Below are 19,154 nucleotides of genomic sequence, written 5' to 3' on the forward strand. Positions count from 1 at the left end.
GTCACCCCTGGGCTGGGGCTGTGGGATGCTGTGGGGTGCTGTGGGTGGTGTGGGATGCTGTGGGATGCTGTGGGATGCTGTGGGGTGCTGTGAGATGCTGTGGGATGCTGTGGGGTGCTGTGGGATGCTGTGGGATGCTGTGGGGTGGTGTAGGATGCTGTGGGTTGCTGTGGGGTGCTGTGGGATGCTGTGGGGTGGTGTAGGATGCTGTGGGATGGTGTAGGATGCTGTGGGATGCTGTGGGGTGCTGTGGGGTGCTGTGGGGTGCTGTGGGTGGTGTAGGATGCTGTGGGATGCTGTGGGGTGCTGTGGGTGGTGTAGGATGCTGTGGGTTGCTGTGGGGTGCTGTGGGGTGCTGTGGGGTGCTGTGGGGTGGTGTAGGATGCTGTAGGATGCTGTGGGGTGCTGTGGGATGCTGTGGGGTGCTGTGGGGTGCTGTGGGATGCTGTGGGGTGCTGTGGGGTGCTGTGGGGTGGTGGATGCTGTGGGTTGCTGTGGGATGCTGTGGGGTGCTGTGGGATGCTGTGGGATGCTGTGGGGTGCTGTGGGATGCTGTGGGGTGGTGTAGGATGCTGTGGGATGCTGTGGGATGCTGTGGGATGCTGTGGGTTGCTGTGGGGTGCTGTGGGATGCTGTGGGATGCTGTGGGTTGCTGTGGGGTGCTGTGGGATGCTGTGGGGTGCTGTGGGATGCTGTGGGGTGCTGTGGGGTGTCGCTGTAGGACACGCAATGACTCACACAGACACGGCTCCCGTATGACAGGAAAGAAACTGGTTTTATTCTAACTTCAGTATTTATAGATTCTCGGCGATGGATAGTTAGGTTACCACCTTTCCAATCACACTGGTCGTCCATCAAAAGATGTGCATCAGAAGGAATGTATACATATCCATGTTTACAGTCACTGTCCTGGGAAAGTTCTTAGAAATGATATCAACAAGATGGAAAAGCTGAGTTTTCAGGGCGACAGTGGGGTGGTGTGGGGCACTGTGATGATGGTGTGGGATGGTGTAGGATGCTGTAGGGTGGTGTGGGGCACTGTAGGATGCTGAGGGACAGCAGGACACACTGTGGGTGCTGTGATGACCCTGAGGGACAGCAGGACACGCTGTGGGTGCTGTGATGACCCTGAGGGACAGCAGGACACTCTGTGGGTGCTGTGATGACCCTGAGGGACAGCAGGACACGCTGTGGGTGCTGTGGGTGCTGTGATGACCCTGAGGGACAGCAGGACACGCTGTGGGTGCTGTGATGACCCTGAGGGACAGCAGGACACTCTGTGGGTGCTGTGATGACCCTGAGGGACAGCAGGACACGCTGTGGGTGCTGTGGGTGCTGTGATGACCCTGAGGGACAGCAGGACACGCTGTGGGTGCTGTGATGACCCTGAGGGACAGCAGGACACGCTGTGGGTACTGTGATGACCCTGAGGGACAGCAGGACACGCTGTGGGTACTGTGATGACCCTGAGGGACAGCAGGACACGCTGTGGGTGCTGTGCCCGGTGCCAATGGGGACACTCTGCCTGCCTGGTGCTGCCGGGGTTGTGCCAGGCCCGCTGTCCCCGCTGTGGGAGCTGCAGGGGCAGAAGTGGCGAGGCCCTCACAGACCCTCCTCATCCTCCTCCCATCCTGCTGGGGAGCAAGCAGGCTGGTCCTGCCGCATCCCTGGGCTCTCCTGTGCTCTCCACCTTGCTCAGCAGAGCAGGGGACTGGGGAAGAGCAGGGCTGGATGGGAGATCAGGAAAAAACCCTTCCCTGGGAGGGTGGGCAGGCCCTGGATCCCTGGCAGTGGCCAAGGCCAGGCTGGACACTGGGGCTGGGAGCAGCCTGGGCCAGGGGAGCTGTCCCTGCCATGGCTGGGGTGGCACTGGGTGGGCTTTGAGGCCCCTTCCCACCCAAACCAGTCTGTGACTGTGTTCCTAAGCAGCAGAGGGGCTGCAAATCCCACAGAGATGCTGCGAGATGGGAGCTGGGAGCAGCCAGAGGAGCTTCAGCGGCCGCCTCCAGGCTTGCCCTGCCAAGCTGAGCCGGGAGGAGCCTCGGGCAGCTCATCCCTGGCCCTGCCCCAGGGCTGCCCTCGATGCCTCAGGAGAGGAAACGTGGCTGCTGCAAACACGCAGAGGTGAGAGGCACAGCAGAGCTGTGAAGGGCGGACAGCATTTTCCATCCCCCAAGGTCTCGCGGGCTTGCGCAGGTTCAACGTTTTGGAAAAAAACCAAGAGATTCTCTAAACAAACGGAATCCTGGTGATGAACCCCGAGGGTGTCTTGGGCGGGATGAGGTTCAGGTTTCCTTCGTTACCCAGATCCTGTTCTGGAAATTACAGCGCTCACTGACACAAATCTCCACTCCGGTGGGAAGATCTGCGGCTTGAAATGTTTTCTGTGTGTGCAGAGCGGGTACCGAGGGCTGATTCCCCCCTCCATTCCCCTCAGCTGGACCCTGGGATCGAGGCCATCAGTGGCCAGCAGGGTGGTCCTGAAGCTCCCCAGGCTTTCCCCAACATCCCAACCCCTGGAGAAGAAGACGTGTGTGGTGTCACCCTCGGCTTTCCCTCCCTCCCCAGCAGAAATGCCCCTCTGGAGGGGTTTTGCTCTCGCTGCAGCACCCAGGCTCTCTCTTTCTGTCACTGCTTTCAGGGTGGATGAAACCCAGGGCTGTTTTCTGTAAAGCTGTTGATACTAAAAGGAATAGCTGGGGCAGTGTGGGTGGCAGGTGAGAACGGGTTTACTCACACGGAGCTGTGTTTTGTTGCTTTTAGATTTGAAACCCGGATTTTTTGGGGCAGAGCTGCTCACAAGGCGCTGTAAATAAATCAGCTGGAGAGCAGAGGAGAGGTGCTGGAATTCTGGGGGCTCTGGGATCAGGTAAGGATGGGGAAAGCAGCAGCAAGGAATCTAATTTTGTTTGGGGAAGATGATTCATACATCGTGGCAGGGGCCTGGAAGGAGATGAGATTCAAGGAGCCTTCCAGAATCACTCTGGGGTTCAGTGGTTTCATCACCTTTGGGAAAAAATAACCCAAGGGCAGCCAGGATATCAAATCTTGGATTGAGGTGCTGATCTGGGACCCGTGGGAGGTGATGGCCACAATCACTTGTAGTGGGAACAGAGCAGGCAAACCTGGGGGGATCTGCAACCTGCTGACTCCAAAGGAATTTGTGAAAGATTCACTGCAACATTTGAAATATTTAGTAGTTAGTAGAAAAATAACCCCTCTCTCCTCACCCCACTTGCTTTGTTTTTAACAGCAAACTTCCTGCTAAGAAAAAAAACCAAACATATATATATATATATATATATATATTTTGCTTTTGAGGTGATTTTGATCAAAAGTCTGGCTCTGCTCCAGGTCAATCACTGGGAAGGGATGAATCACGAAGATCTCTGATCTGTCAACACAAGAAGGGTCTGCTGCTCTTGCAAGGATGGAGGTGAAGCCCCTTCCTCCAGCCGTGGTTTGCTGTGCTCCCGTGGTGTTGATCAACTCTGGACAGCCCCAGGAGGACAGAATGTCCTGCGGCTGTGAGGGAGGAAGGCGTGTTGTGCAACGGCACTCCAGGAGCCCTCAGCTGGTCACTGTTTCACTGCTGCCCTTTGTTTTGTGATGATGAGGATTATTTACTGGGTTTTGCCCTAATTTACCCCTGGGAGTAGTTGTTTTTCCATGCCTGGGCTCTCAGGACTTGCAGAGCTGCTCTGAGTCTGCTGGCAACCAGCTGCCTCCTTCTGTCAGCCAAGGAGGCTTTGGCTTGGTTGCCTTTCTGCCCTGGGTTGGTTTTTACCCTGGGAACACCTCCTGGTAAGCTGGACAACTCAAAAAAGCAAAAATTCTGTGCAAAATTGTTGTACTTTTCTAAGATTTAGGACCACGCACATCAGGGGGATGTCAGGATTTCGTGCCACGAGGCTTGGCCTGCGCACAGCTAAATTGTTTAATGGTCAGAAAATGCTGGATTTATGAAAGATCCGTTGGCATCAGGCTTGCTCAGACCTGGGGCTGCAGGGATCCTGCTGAGGGCTGGCAGGATGATGGAAATGACAGGTGGTGATGGAAATCTGGCTGTAAAAGCAGAAGGAGATGTGATTTTTGCTCAGAGTAAGGCTCTCTCCTGAGATGGCACCATCAGGGTGTAACAGGAATCCTGCTCTAGGCTTTTGCCGTGCCTTTTCCAACCAGGAAATGCAAAGCTTTTCCTCAGTGCTCTGAAAATCAGACCCAGTAGGTTGTGGAGAGGGTGTGTGAGATGTGCCAGTCACTGAAGCTGGGCTCAGCATTGCAAAAGCGTCAGGAAACCGAGTTCCAGCTCAGAAAAAAATCAGTTTGGTGCTACTGCCAGGAAAGGAACCTTGTAGTCCAGCTCTGGAGCAAAGGAGATGGTTTGGTTGCTTCAGGGTGTGATGAAATGGTGGAGAGACCCTGCCAAAAGGCCAAAGGCAACAGTCACAAGGCAGAAAATGAGAACTGGTGATGTTAAACCTCTACATCACCACCCCTGAGCAGCTGAGGCGCTCTCCCTGCACCATGGCCTGGAATCTCCATCTCCTTTTCCATTGGGAAGCCCAGAGAAGTCTCAGATTGCAGCAGCTGAGGGTCTGGCAGGGGTGGGGAGCAGATTTATTCCCCAGGAGTGGCAGTGCCTGTGTCCCACCCACAGCTGGATGCAGTGCTGGCTGGGGTGGGACTCACAAATGTCTCAGGGTTTGTGCAGCTCTGTGCCCTCACCCTGTCACTGTTGGGCTTCTGCTACTCACAGGAGGCTTTTAAGGAAGGTGGGGATGAACATCTCAGGAGAGCTTGTTGGGACAACACGGGATAATTGCTTTTCATTTTAAAACAGGGTAGATTTAAACTTGATATAAGGGAGAAACTTCTTAAAATGAAGGTGGTAAAACACTGAAATAGGCTGCTGAGAGAGGTGGTGGCTGCCCTGTCCCTGGAAACATTCAAGGCCAGGTTGGATGTGGCTTGGAGAAATCTGGGATGGTGGAAGGTGTCCTGGCAAGAGGTGGGAACAATGTGACCAATAAAGTCCCTTCCAACCCAAACCATTGGGTTCATTCCAAACCAAACCACGATCATGAGCCTCACTGGGGTTTGGTTTCAGATCTGAGTCCTGTGCAGAGCCCCAGGCTGCGTGAGGCTCCAGTGATTCGGCACAGAGGGGACAGCCAGCAGTGCCTGCTCCTGTCACTGCTGCTCCCCCGGGGCTCTGCTTCTCTCAGGGGAGCCCTGAGTCATTGTGAAACCTCAGCTCCGGGGCTGCCAGGAGCTCGGCTGCAGCACGGCCTGGCCCTGTGGGAATGGAGCTTGGCTGAAACCAGGCACCTTGCTGGGAACCTGGTGAGAACCTGGTGAGAACCTGCTGGGAACCTGGTGAGAACCTGGTGAGAACCTGCTGGGAACCTGGTGAGAACCTGCTGGGAACCTGGTGAGAACCTGGTGAGAACCTGGTGAGATCCTGGTGAGAACCTGGTGAGAACCTGCTGGGGACCTGGTGAGAACCTGGTGGGAACCTGGTGAGAACCTGGTGAGATCCTGGTGAGAACCTGGTGAGAACCTGCTGGGGACCTGGTGAGAACCTGGTGAGAACCTGCTGGGAACCTGGTGAGAACCTGGTGAGAACTGAGAACCTGCTGGAGACCTGGTGAGAACCTGGTGAGAACCTGCTGGGGACCTGGTGAGAACCTGGTGAGAACCTGGTGAGAACCTGCTGGGAACCTGCTGGGAACCTGCTGGGAACCTGCTGAGAACCTGGTGAGAACCTGCTCACAGCCCTGTTTTTGCTGCTCCCCCTGGCCTCTTTCACAGCAAAAGCCCAAATTTTGGTCACATGCTGCAGAAATCGAGGACACAGAGAGTCAGGAGCTGCATGGGCCTGAGTGGTGCAGCCAGTTTTAATTAAATGACAAGTGTTAACTGCAACAAAATGAGGAAAGTGCTGAAAGCTTCTGCAGTTCAAAAGACGTTATAGCAGAGTTAATTGCTTTAATTTCGCTCCTTTTGTGCTTAAGGTCCCTCGTATCACCTCAAGCCTTGTCCCTGGCACCCCAGGAGGATGAAGGGTGATGGAGAAGGTGCTCATCTTCCTCATGACAAGACAGAAATATTTTCCTGTTCCAAGAAAGAGGCCAGTGAGGTTTGGTTCCTCAGTCCCAGTACAGGACAGGAGGTGTCTGTCTGTCCCATTATGGATTTCGTGGTTAGGTTCTGTCTCCCCTTGAGCTGAGGTTGATGAAAAAGAGCAGTTTTCTCTGCTAGGTCTTGGTTGTTTATTCTTTTCTTATCAGCATTACAAGGTACAAGGAGCTGTGTGCACTATGATAGAAAAGGGGTAAAAGGGCCAACAAAGATCCTCTTCAAGGTCTTTTTATGTCCATTTACCCAATTAACAAATACCAACTAAATCATTTTTCTTACTGACCCAATGACCCCACACCTGTGTGCTGCACTGTGGCATTCTCTATCCAATCACTCACTACCACCCAAAAACCCCTAGGAAAAGAACATGAAGAAGAAAGAAGGACAAGAGACAACACCCTAAATCCCCATCTTGACTCCTGCTCTCTAAACTACTTTAAACTCCAAACTTTAACTTTTTCACCCAGTCACCTAAGAGACTTTCTAATTTACACACTTACATTTTCAGTTTTTCAACTTAACTCTGTTATAAATGCATATCATATTATTGGCTTTTTGCAAGTATTTTAATGAATATTATATGTATAAGATTAGAAAATTTAGCTGTGATAATATAGTCTTTTTTTATTTCTGTTATTAATGAAACTTAGAAATAGTGGTATAATACATGTATGTTAAGCTATGACAATACATTAAAACAAAAACTACTTTTGTTTGTGTAACCCAAAGACTGAAAAATAGCTGGAGATATTTTTTTCTTTTGTAAACTCTCTTATCCAGATGAAGACAGCAGTGACCAGAACTCTGGAGGGGGAGGAATTTATTGCATTTCTGGTATCAGGGAATGTAAATCTCAAGAAGATTGATCTATTGGGAAGGGGGCAAGGTAAAAACTAAACAGAAGAACAGCAAAGATCCTAAGAAGAATGTCTGAATATGTGTGAGAATTTATGGATATGGATGAGAATTTATGGATATGGATGAGAATTTATGGATATGTACCAGGGTTCTGTTTTTAAGGGACAATCCTTAAGTAAGGTGAATGCAGAGACACCTGGCTGTATTTGTATACTTTATTTTTTTCTCCTAATTGTTTTTTTATTAAATTTTTAAATTCTATAAAAATTACGTGAACCTCATTTTTCACAGCTCTAACAGTTGTCTCCATGGTGCTATGTGAAATTCAGGGCTTTCTTGGGTGTCAGAGTTAGGCATTACAGATAAAGGTAAAAAATCTTTCATCTCTGACCCCAGCAGCTGTCTGTCTGTCCTGCTGTGTTCAGGAGACACTTCCACCCTGGTCTTCAGCTGGGATTTGCCATCCTCATGGTGAGCCAGCAGGAGAGGATGAAGAAAGTTAATTACTTTCCTGACAGCAAGTGCAGCAGAGGGTGCTTATGGCTTTGAGGAAAGAAGCAGCAGAAGCAGCAGAAGCAGCAGAAGCAGAAGCAGAAGCAGCAGCTCCCCTGGGCAGCAGAAACTCCAGGGGGAGATGCAGAATTTGGGCTGGTGGGAAGCTCAGCCCTGGGGCAGAGCAGGAGCAGCCGAGGTCAGGAGGTGATTTAGGCTCTCGGGACTGGGGCTGCTGAGCCTCAGCGCTCTCAGGGGGAGGATACCCAGCAAGGAAACCCAACTTCTGTGGGATAACAAAACCAGAAACCACCACCTTTGATCTCTGCCACCCAGGCTGCCACTGACACTGGCAGGAACTGCATCAGCACTGGGGGCTCAGGAGCCCTGCCGAGGCTCACAGCAGCTTTTGGGGAGGCAGGAGGATAAAAAGGCTGCATTTTATTCTGTTTTTTTCCCCAAAACACTGATATTTTGGGCTTATCTGGTGCTGGTACCTAAGGGATCTGCAGAGCTGCTGCCCACCCCCAGCACAGGTCGGGGTGCAGCTTGGAGAGACGCTGGGCGATGCTGGTGCCAGGATCCTGGCTGGAATTAGGTCACCTGGATGACTTGGGATGGTGCCCTGAATCTCCCAGCTCTCCAAGCTGCTATTTGGGCTTTTTTCCCTGTTTTTTTTAAGCAGTGCATCCTGGCACTGCCGTGGGCAGAGCTCCAGCAATGGGAAAATGCTGCCGGAGGACACGGTGTGGATGATTCGTGTGTCTGCTCTCCCCTGGTGTTTCCCTGCTGTCAGAGAGCAGTGACAGCCACCTCGTGAGAAATTTGCTTTTCAAAGTGACCGAGCTCAGGCTTTCTCACTTCCCTGCTCGTTAACACCGGCAGCATCTCCCTGGTGGTCCTTCCCACCCGGATCTGTGGCCACCCTGCACAGCATCCAGGAGCTGGAGCTGATTTACAGCTCCATCAACAAGAACAGCACAGAGCCTGGATTCATTAGGGAGTCTTTATTAGCAAAAATAAAGGATTTCTTTTCACACAGATAAATAGGAGAAAGTTCACCCAGTGGCAGGAGCCGTGCTGATGTTGTCCTTGGCTCCAGGGCTCTCCTTGCTTCTCCCACAACATCGAAGGTGTTTGGAGGGAAAATCAAGCACAGAATTGGCTCAATGAGAGCTTAATGTGCCCTGGTAAGAAGATTAATTTAAGTTTTACAGTCTTTGGCTGCCCTTGAGCCTGAACTTTCAGCAGGAGGAGCGACCCACGGAGCAGCATTCCTGCCCTGCTCTGGAATATCCAATTCCCGTGCGGGCAGGCTGCCACCAGAAATGTCCACAAAGAATAAATCCTGTATAAATAACCTCCCCTCAGCTGGGACTTGCACAGCAAACACCAAACTGGCAGTGTTTCATCAGGTGGGGGCCCTTCCACTTCTAAATATTAGAAGTAAAAGCCTCTCTTGGGGTTGTGGCGTTTTCCTCTGGCTCAGTGTCCGCCGGGGTGAGGAGGAAGCTGAGCCCTAAAATCAGCCACTTTTAGGGCACAGAAGCTGCTCCTGCTGCTCGTGGGGATTAAAAATCCAACCCCACCATCGGCAGTGCTGGGAGCAGCCCCGTGGATTTGAATGCAAATTACCCGAGCCACCTTAAAATGGTGGTTAATTAAATATCCTCTAACTCCTAAAAGAAAACCAAGAGCAGTAAAACACAGAGTAAAACCCAATCAGAGACTGGGAAATAATAAGGTTAACTTTGGAAAGTGCAGAGTGGCTGACCCAGCAGCTCTGGTAGGCAGATACTGAGCAATATTTAAGTTCTATTAGAACCAAACATTTCATTCCTATTATTAATTTTTTTTTTAATTTAGTCTGGACTAATCTATAGGCTGAAGTCTAAATTGGAGTCAACCAAGCTGTTGCTGTGGTTTTTTTCTCCTCCTAAACACAAAACCACTGATTGCATAAATAAATAGAGATGTAGGAAATGAGGAGAGGGTCATTTGCCTAAAATTAAATTTTGTTGAAGTCAGAGCTGGCCTTGCTCCTAATCAGGAGTGGAATTCACTTGGGATAAGCTCAGCTCATTGTCTGCCCTCCAGAAAAACGCTGTTTTGGGTGTTCTGAAGCTATGCATAAAATAACACTATGATAAACAATATTAAAATATTGAACAATAAATAATAATTTACAAGCTCATCACTCCTTTCTTCCAAACATACTGTAAACATCAACACTGAGGTATTAGAAGTAATAAATAATAAATTCAACTATTAAAAAAATAACTCTTAAATACAATATTGAGCTGGAAGTTATTAACCTGTAACTCTTGACCTGGACCTTGAGATAATTTAATTTGACCCTTGCAGACTAAAGTGATTTTTAAACAAGTAGCAGGATTTGGTGTGGAAAATGCAGACCCAGGGATGCTCTCATTTCCTTCTCTTCATTGTTAAATATTTCTCGATGTAGTTGATGAAGATGTCAAACTCTCCCATGGCTTTGTAGATTCCGTTCGTGTTCATCTGCAGGGGAAAGCCGGCTGTGCTTAGTGTGCCTGTCGCAGATATGTGATGGACAATGCCTGGACAAATCCTCCTCCCATGGACACCTCCAGCGTCTCTGCCCAATCCCCTGGGAATTCCAGAATTCCCACCCCTCAACCGCCACTCCCTGGATTCCTCTGCTGCGAGAATTGGAATTATTGAAGAGTTTTTTCGGGTTCTGTCTCTGCCCCGGAGCGTGGCCTTACCCTGGCGAAGGTGTCCTTGATGTGCTTCATGCTCCTGCTCCTCTCCTCGCAGGTGAAGAATCTGTGCTGCAAAGGGACACGAGCGGCGGCCTCAGCCTCAGGGGTTCCTCCCCAGGGTGTGCTGGTGGCTGTCCCCTCCTCCTGTCCCTTGTGGCTGCTGCTCCCCCCTTCCCCTTCCCCCTGGGCACAGCAATTCCAGCTGTTGGCACCGTGCGCTCACGGACAGAGCCCGGAGTGAGCCCGGCCCGGGCTCTCAGCCTGTCCCCAGCCCCAGTCCCTGGGGACAGCAGCTCCCCGTGCGGGACACGGTTTGTCCCCAGCCCCAGTCCCTGGGGACAGCAGCTCCCCGTGCAGGACACGGTTTGTCCCCAGCCCCAGTCCCTGGGGACAGCAGCTCCCCGTGCGGGACAGGGTTTGTCCCCAGCCCCAGACCCTGGGGACAGCAGCTCCCCGTGCGGGACACGGTTTGTCCCCAGCCCCAGTCCCTGGGGACAGCAGCTCCCCGTGCGGGACAGGGTTTGTCCCCAGCCCCAGACCCTGGGGACAGCAGCTCCCCGTGCGGGACACGGTTTGTCCCCAGCCCCAGTCCCTGGGGACAGCAGCTCCCCGTGCGGGACACGGTTTGTCCCGTCTGCCTGCAGTGCTGGGCTCACGGCCAGGTGAGGCTTCAGCAGCTCCAGCATCCAGGTAAGGGACAGATCCCTTTGTGCCTCCCTTCGTGTCCGCAGGGCTGGCTGCCCGCAGTGCCCCTGCACCATCAGCCCTGAACTGATGTGAGCACAAACCCTGCCCTGGAGAGCCCTGCCTGCATCCCTGCAGCGCTGCATCCCTGCATCCCTAATCCCTGCAGCCCTGCATCCCTAATCCCTGCAGCCCTGCATCCCTGCAACCCTAATCCCTGCAGCCCTGCATCCCTGCACTCCTGCATCCCAGAAACCCTGAAACCCTGCATCCCTGAAACCCTGCATCCCTGCATCCCTGAACCGCTGTGAGCACAAACTCTGTCCTGGAGCACCCTGCCTGCATCCTTGCACTCCTGCATCCCTGCAGCTCTGCATCCCTGCATCCCTGCAGCCCTGAAACCCTGCAGCCCTAATCCCTGAAACCCTGAAACCCTGCATCCCTGCATCCCTGCACCGATGTGAGTACAAACCTTGTACTGGAGTGCCCTGCCTGCATCCCTGCTTTCCTGCATTCCTAATCCCTGCATCCCTAATCCCTGCAGCCCTGCATCCCTACAGATCTACAGCCCTGCAACCTTGCATCCCTACATCCCTACATCCCTGCATCCCCGCATCCCTACATCCCCGCATCCCCACATCCCTGCATCCCTGCATCCCTGCATCCCTACATCCCCACATCCCTGCATCCCTGCATCCCCGCATCCCTACATCCCTACATCCCCACATCCCTGCATCCCTGCATCCCTGCATCCCTGCATCCCTACATCCCCGCATCCCTGCATCCCTGCATCCCTACATCCCTGCATCCCTAATCCCTACATCCCTGCTCCTCCGTGTCCCCGCCCCGGCCGTGTCCCCGCGCGGCTGAGCCCCACTCACACAGCGCCTCATGGTGGCTCTCAGGCTCAGCAGGAGGTTGCCCAGGTCGCCCATGCTCTGCTGGTGCTGAGCGCTGATCCTCATGGCGCTGGGCAGCACCTCCTCCATGTAGAACCCCATCATCTCCGACACCGACTGGCAGCCGAGGCTCCCCTGGGGGACAGGAGGGGGGACCCGGTTGGGGACGGCCACCAGAGCGGAGCCGGGCGTGGGAGCCGAGCTGGCCACGGGGCAACCTCGTGCGAGCCCCGGCACGGCCACACGTGTCCCTGCAGGGTGGCACAGCCAGCCTGGGTGACACAGCACATGTCCCCGTTTCCAGCCCGCTCCCCTTCTCAGGAAACGCCCGCCCGAGGATGGGGAAGGAGGAGGAACTCGCAAGGGAATGAGATTCTTACCTTGAATTCCTCCAGCAGGTCAGAGTTGAGCAGTTGGATGCTGAGGTCGTCATCTTTTGATTGCTGGGGGAGGATGGAATTGAAAAATGAGTTTTTTCAGGCAGCTCTTTCCATTTGCTTTAACAAATGATCCTTCCCTTGTTTGCATTTAGGGTCTCCCTGCAGCAAAGGGCGCCAGTGCAGGTGTGAGCAGAGCTCACCGGGCAGAGGAATCACTCTGCTCAGCACGAGGGCTGTTAGCTCAGGCCAGCAAGAAAATGAAATCACAACCTTCAGTGCCATTGAATTTGTTAATGTGAAACTCCTCGGGCTGAGCTGGAGCTGCTCGCTCTCCCTGGGGCTGTCTGAAGCTGCTGCTGCAGCCAGCACAGCTCTCCAGGGAGGTGTCAGAGTCCTGGCAGCCCCCGGGAGCCACCCCAGCCTCTCTGCCAGGGCAGGAGGGATCGATCCCCCCGCTTTGGTTACCCCTGGAAGTCTCCTGTTGATGGGAAAAGGGGAGTTTGTTCTCGTGGTGCCTCTGTTGCACCAGCTGCAGTGGGATGGGGTGGGCTGGCACCACCCAAAGCTTGCAAGGATTAAAAGCAGTCCTGAGAGGTTAAAAATATTTTTTCCCAACATTATCTTGGAGAGTCACAGCCAGCTCTACATCTAAAATCTTGCCTGCGTTTGTATTTATGACAAATACAAGCCGTGACATTATCTTGAGATTAAATCTGGAGAATTACCTTGTTTTATTGCTAAAACACATTGGCATGGAGTAAAACAGTACCAGGGCGGTGACCAAGAACCTCTGTGAGCACTGATGCCAGGGCAGAGGCTCTGAGTGCATCGTGAGCCCTGAGGCTCCCGTGGGGCAGAGCAGGGACCTTACACAGGCACCTGCAGGTGTTCAGTGACTGCTCTGCTCCCCCACTCATAAAACACCCTGGGCAGGTTTTGTGCTTCCTCCAGATGAAAAAAAGCTGTAGCAAAAGATTTCCCTTTTCACCTGGCACTGACCTCAGCAGGGCTGGACCTTGCTCCCCTGAAGAAAAAACAATTTCCTTCCTATTAATTCAGTGATTACCTCGGTTTGTAACGCTTTGGGGGAAGCTTGTTTTGGGGGAAGTTTTGCAGAGGTTCATTATGAAATTTCGAGTTCATTGTCATTAAAACTAGGAAGAAAAGCCTGGCAGGTTTTCTCTCAGTGAGCAGCAAAACCGAGCTGTTCTCGCTCACCCGAAACCCAACGCAACCAAACCATTTCTGCTGGGAGGAAGCTCTTCCCCCTCCTCCAGATCCCAGAACTCTGCAAGAAAGGCAGAACGAGAAGACAAAACTAATGATACTTACAAAATAATCCTTAATTTCCTCAAACTTGACCCTCAGCTCTCTGAGCCTGGCGGGCAGGAGCTCGGGGAAGTGGAGGCAGGAGGGCTGGGCGCGGGTGGGCGCGGTGCCCAGCAGCAGCAGCAGCAGCAGGATGGGCACGGCTGTGCCCCTGGAGCAGATCCTCATGCTGTGGGCAAGGGCTGCTCCCCTCTGCTGCAGCTCTGGGTTGGATCCCACAGGAGGGTACAAAGCAGATCTGCAGCTTTCACCTTGATGGAGCCCCTAATTTATACTCTCAAAACATCACTCCATTTCCTCTCCCCATTTCCTGACGAGCAATATTGGGGTTTTAAGTCATTCATTAAGCCCAAATGTCATTCGGGTTCCCGTCAACTTGGGTTTCCTGTTCTTTGACCCCCCTCCTCTCCTCACACCCCATCAATTTTTTGTGCTTAGACTCTGCATTTTTTTTTTTTTACATTTCTTGTTTCTTGTAAATTTAGCTGTGGCTGAGGAGGAAAGCTGCAGAGATACATGAAGAAGCCAAGGTGCTGCTTGAGGTTGCTTTATTCTAACAGTTCCATCTTTTATTTTTAGATAAATGTTGCATGATTAGGGGGAAAAAAAAGTGTTGCTATTTTTAAATCTCAATATCAAACCTGCAGAGAGCATCACTCAGCGGAATTGCTTTTCATGATCTGTACAAATTCTCTGTCTTTTCCTTCAGCATTCTAATCTGCAAACACTCATCATCTGAAATCTTCATTTTTAATTCATTTGGGTTTTTTTTTCCAGTTAATGCACATGTCATCTGAAGCCAATGTGAATTTTCACTGCTCAGCAAGCTCAGTTTGTGCTCCCAAATATCAGCTGGATCAGTGGATCCCAGCTGGAAGATTCCAGCCCTGCTCTGGTCCCTTGCGGATCCTCCAGGGCAGGATCAGCATTTCTGCCACTATGATGCCTGATGTTAAAGTGCACAATCAGGTCAAGAAAATTCGGTTTCCAGGCTTTTAAATCTTACTTGGTTTCCTAGAAATGGACAGCAGCCCCATCCAAGCAGCAGCGTGTCCTGTCTTAGCTGGGACTTATTGTCCCAGCTCTGATAAAATTGTCCCTTTGGAGCCACAGAGAATTCCTGTGACGTCTCCTGATTTTCCGTTTCCCTCTCTTTTCTCCTCTCTTTCTGTATCTATTTCAGCCTACATCCCCTGCTTCCTTGGGATAAAGATTTCACTTCTTTATTCAGGAATTTGGCATCCAAGAAAGTGAGAGGGGAGATAAATTTAGCTTTTCTGAAATCAGGATGTTTTCTTTGAAATCCGTCATGTTATTTTAAAAGAGCTCGTTCAGCGCAGTAGGGAAGCCTTCCTCCATTAGGGAACAAATCCCTTAAATTCTTGTCTCCTTCATCACACTGATCTTCTTTCAAGTTGAATTTGTGAACCTCTGAGAGGGAATTTATTGCTGGCAAAAAAAAAAAACAGCTGGGAAAATGCAAAGTATCGTTTGTTCCTGCATACTGAGAGAGAGATTTTCACTTTATTTTTAGGAGCAGGAGAGAGGAATGTTTGGCATGCACATGTGTAAGAGCAAAGGGGATGAAACATCAGCAACTGGAGAGTCTGAGGTAGGGAAAGTGCGGGATTTTGTGATTTATTTTCCCTTTTTTTCTGTTGGCATTGCCTCTTCCAGAGGAGATGGGGAAGCTGCTGCTGGGGAATCACTGCAGGGACATCAGTGCAGCTGAATCATGGCCTGAGTCACATTTTTGGTGGCCCATTTTTGTTCCCCTTGCCGTGGGGTTTCTCCCCTTGACTGTCAGCAGCATCCATCTGAAAGGAGAAGGGCAGGAAGCTCGGACAAAACTTGTCTTAAACTCGATTTCCACAGGCAGGATCCCACCTTTCCCTGGCATCCCACACAGGGAAATGTTTTTGCTTCATTTGAACCTGCCAGGGGTCAATAAATCTTTAGTGCCAAGACCTGGATGGCTGCTGGAGCTTCACCAAGCCATGGAAGCTGATGTGTGAGGTTGGTTTTTGTGATCCTGGATCCTCAAATCCTGGAGCTAATCCCGTTCCCTGCAGGGCAGGATGCAGCCCCAGGCTCTCCCTGCAGTGCTGAGCCTCTGCTGTGGGTTTAGGAGCTGGTGTTTTTATGGGATAGATGGCAGAGGGGCTTTGAACAGAACAGGATGACCAGAGAGAAGAGACCTTGGAGATCATCGAGCCCAACCCAGCCCCAACACCTCAATTAACCACGGCACCGAGTGCCACATCCAATCCCTCTTTAACCACATCCAGGGATGCTGACTCCACCACCTCCCTGGGCAGAACATTCCAGCTCTTTATCACTTTTCCAGTAAAAACCTTCAGCCCAACATCCACCCAAGTGGAAATACCCTGGAAACAGCAGGAGATGGAGCAGCCCCACGGCGTTGGAAGCCTCCTTCCACCCTGCCCATGAGCTGAGCGCTCATTTCCAACCTTCTCTTCTTTGGAGCCTCCCTGGCTCTCCATGAGGTCACATCTGACATCCCGAGCGTGCCTGGCCGCTCTGGCTCTTGTGCAATCGCCTCCAGCCCGTTGTGGAAGCCCAGGCTGTGTTTTGGGGCTGGCAGCAGCGTCAGGCAGCCGTGCCCGTTCCGCAGAGGAAACTCTGGCGTGCGCAGGGCGATTCTCTGCTGTGTTTACCTGCGTTTCCTCTGCCTCGTCAGAGATCTTGACGGTGCAGTTTCGCTGTGACTCAGCCGTGCTGAGCGCTGTGGAAAGGCGGTGGCTGCGCTACTACACCGAGCTTCATGAATGAAGAAAACACCTTTTCCTAAAGAGTGTCCGGGGGCCGTGGGTGTAGCGCTGAACCTTTAGGAAACAGCTTTTGTCTTTGCCAAGAAGATCTCTTCAGGAAGGAGAACGTGTTACTCAAAAGCCATTCGTGTGCTTTTACCCCACTCCCACCAAATTCTGAGAGTGGCAGGTTCACAAGAACCAGCAGGGCAGCAAACGCTGCTTCTGCACTAAAACACAGGCCCGTGGGCAAACGCTTTCTCCCAGAATGTGCCATGGGGAAAGGTTGGTCCTGGACACGGTCCTGGGCAGGGTTTGGGGTTGGATGTCCTCAGGGTCGCATCACTGGACCAGGGTGGCAGCTCACCCTGATAATTGAATGGGTTTTTCTTCTCTTGGCAAGGTTTGACGTCACAAATTATTACTTTTTTATTTTGCCTTCTTGGTCTCTGCATTGCTTTTGGACAGAGGGACATTGTGTAGCACCATCCCTGGAGGGGTATCACCATCCCTGCAGGGGTATCACCATCCCTGCAGGGGTATCACCATCCCTGGAGGGTTATCACCATCCCTGCAGGGGTTTCACCATCCCTGGAGGGGTATCACCATCCCTGCAGGGGTATCACCATCCCTGGAGGGGTATCACCATCCCTGGAGGGGTATCACCATCCCTGGAGGGTTATCACCATCCCTGGAGGAGTATCACCATCCCTGCAGGGGTATCACCATCCCTGGAGGGGTTTCACCATCCCTGCAGGGGTATCACCATCCCTGGAGGGGTTTCACCATCCCTGGAGGGTATCACCATCCCTGCAGGGGTATCACCATCCCTGGAGGGGTGTCACCATCCCTGCAGGAGTATCACCATCCCTGGAGGGGTATCACCATCCCTGGAGGGGTATCACCATCCCTGGAGGGGTATCACCATCCCTGCAGGGGTTTCACCATCCCTGGAGGGTTATCACCATCCCTGGAGGGTTATCACCATCCCTGGAGGGGTATCACCATCCCTGGAGGGTTATCACCATCCCTGGAGGGTTATCACCATCCCTGGAGGGGTATCACCATCCATAGAGGGGTGTCACCATCCATAGAGGGGTGTCACCATCCCTGGAGGGTTATCACCATCCCTGGAGGGTTATCACCATCCCTGGAGGGGTATCACCATCCCTGGAGGGTTATCACCATCCCTGGAGGGTTATCACCATCCCTGGAGGTGTCCAAGGAACACCTGGACATGGCACTCAGTGTTCTGCTCTGGTGACAAGGCTGGGATCAGTCACAGGTCAGAATTGATGATCTCAGAGGTCGTTTCCGGCCTCAGTGATCTGTGATTCTGTGATTTTCTGCACTATCTATTCTAGACATAACTTGGAGGATCCCCTGCATTTCCAGGCTGTCACAGTGGCGTTGTTCTTTCTTTCCTTTTCAGAAATTCCCCATTTCTCATCCCTCCAGATCGGGATGATCTGCTGCCGGTGACGCTCGTGGGGGAAGCAGGGACTTGGTGGCCTTTCCTTCACCCCGTGTTTGATGGCATTGCTCTCTCAGCAGCCCAGTGCTGATGACTAACAGTTCCTGGTGAAGCACCAAATGCGCTGCTTTGTGTTTTTTTCAAGAATTTTTCCAGCTGGCAAGGCGTGACCTTGGATATTTCACATGTGGGAACATGGTCGGAAGGCACGGCGTGACTCACATTGACCTCAACAGGTAAATCCCAAATTGCTCTGTGGAAATTTAACCAATATCACCAGTTTATCATGTCCAGAGATGGGTAATTAGTCATGAATTGGTGTCATTGGGAATTTGATGTGACTTCTAGTGTGACACAGAGTCAGAGTTACATAAGTTCTTAGAAGGTCCAGAACTTCCACGTGATCTAAATGAAGCTGGAACTGTCTGGAATTGCCACATGAAAGAATCCAGTGATGGAGAGTCCTTCCCCTCTGCAGATTCAGTTTTGGTGATAAACTTAACTGAGAAATATTTGCACATTTTAATGGCACACAGACATACATAAACCTCCCAATATCTGCAATTCTGTTGCAGCCCAAGGCAGAGATTGAATAATATTCAAATTTAATAACCCTCCTGGAATTCCAGGGTGCCCTCTGCCAACCTAGAAGAGCCAGCTGTGTTGAATTCCCTATTTTCCATGTGTTTTACCATTTTAAACCTCTCTCTGAGGCATGTGGAGGAGTCGTGGGTGATGTCAGTGATGCTGCCATCATCCACATGGGGCTTTTCCCACTCCACAGAGCAGAGGAGTAAAATGTTGTTATATTGTCATCTCTTTCATTCTCCCCTGAAATCAGTGATTGGCAGGAATTTTATGAGGCTCACAGCACTGTCCTTAGAGAAACCAGTGGGATCTTGGCACTGGTGTCTCAGGACTGGGGACTCTGCCCTCCCCAAGAGATGTTTCCTCAGGTGAGTTTCTTTGCAGACGACTAAAAAGTGTAAAAGCATGCCACAAACCCCCTGAATATATAATCCATTGCCCCAAATATCACTTTCACTGCCTTTTTGGGATATTTCTGAGCCTTCTACAGAAGCAATTTTGGGCATCTCCTGCCCTGAGCAGCTCGTTGCACAAGGGCTGCTTGGAGGAGTTTCTTTTTTCTAGTTCTGGTATTACTTAGGGGTGGGGATGAAATGTGTAGATCTTTTGGATTGACTTTGTCATTATTTATCACCAAAACTCTGACCAATAACACAAACCCAGCCTATTTATAGTGCTGAGGGGTCATAAGACAGAAACTCCTTCTCAGGGTTTGAGAAATCAAATAAGGCCGAGCCACTGCTCGGAAGCTCCGCATGACCCCGGGGTGAATTTCAGAGCTTCACCCCCTT

The 19,154-nt window shown here is 51.6% G+C and overlaps 1 protein-coding gene across 1 annotated transcript; it reads right to left on the reverse strand.

Annotated features, from left to right (window-relative positions):
- Positions 1-8,495: 8,495 nt before the first annotated feature.
- IL10 (interleukin 10) lies at positions 8,496-13,698 on the reverse strand. The gene is made up of 5 exons (XM_023941993.2): positions 13,534-13,698; positions 12,202-12,264; positions 11,804-11,956; positions 10,242-10,307; positions 8,496-10,014 (listed from the first exon to the last, which is right to left on the reverse strand). Exons 1-5 carry the CDS (start codon positions 13,696-13,698, stop codon positions 9,922-9,924), a joined length of 540 nt encoding a protein of 179 aa, XP_023797761.2. The 3' UTR covers positions 8,496-9,921.
- Positions 13,699-19,154: the final 5,456 nt, after the last annotated feature.

The sequence above is a fragment of the Cyanistes caeruleus genome, chromosome 24 (genome assembly GCF_971803275.1).
Source record: "Cyanistes caeruleus chromosome 24, bCyaCae1.hap1.1, whole genome shotgun sequence".
Taxonomy (NCBI): Eukaryota; Metazoa; Chordata; class Aves; order Passeriformes; family Paridae; genus Cyanistes; species Cyanistes caeruleus.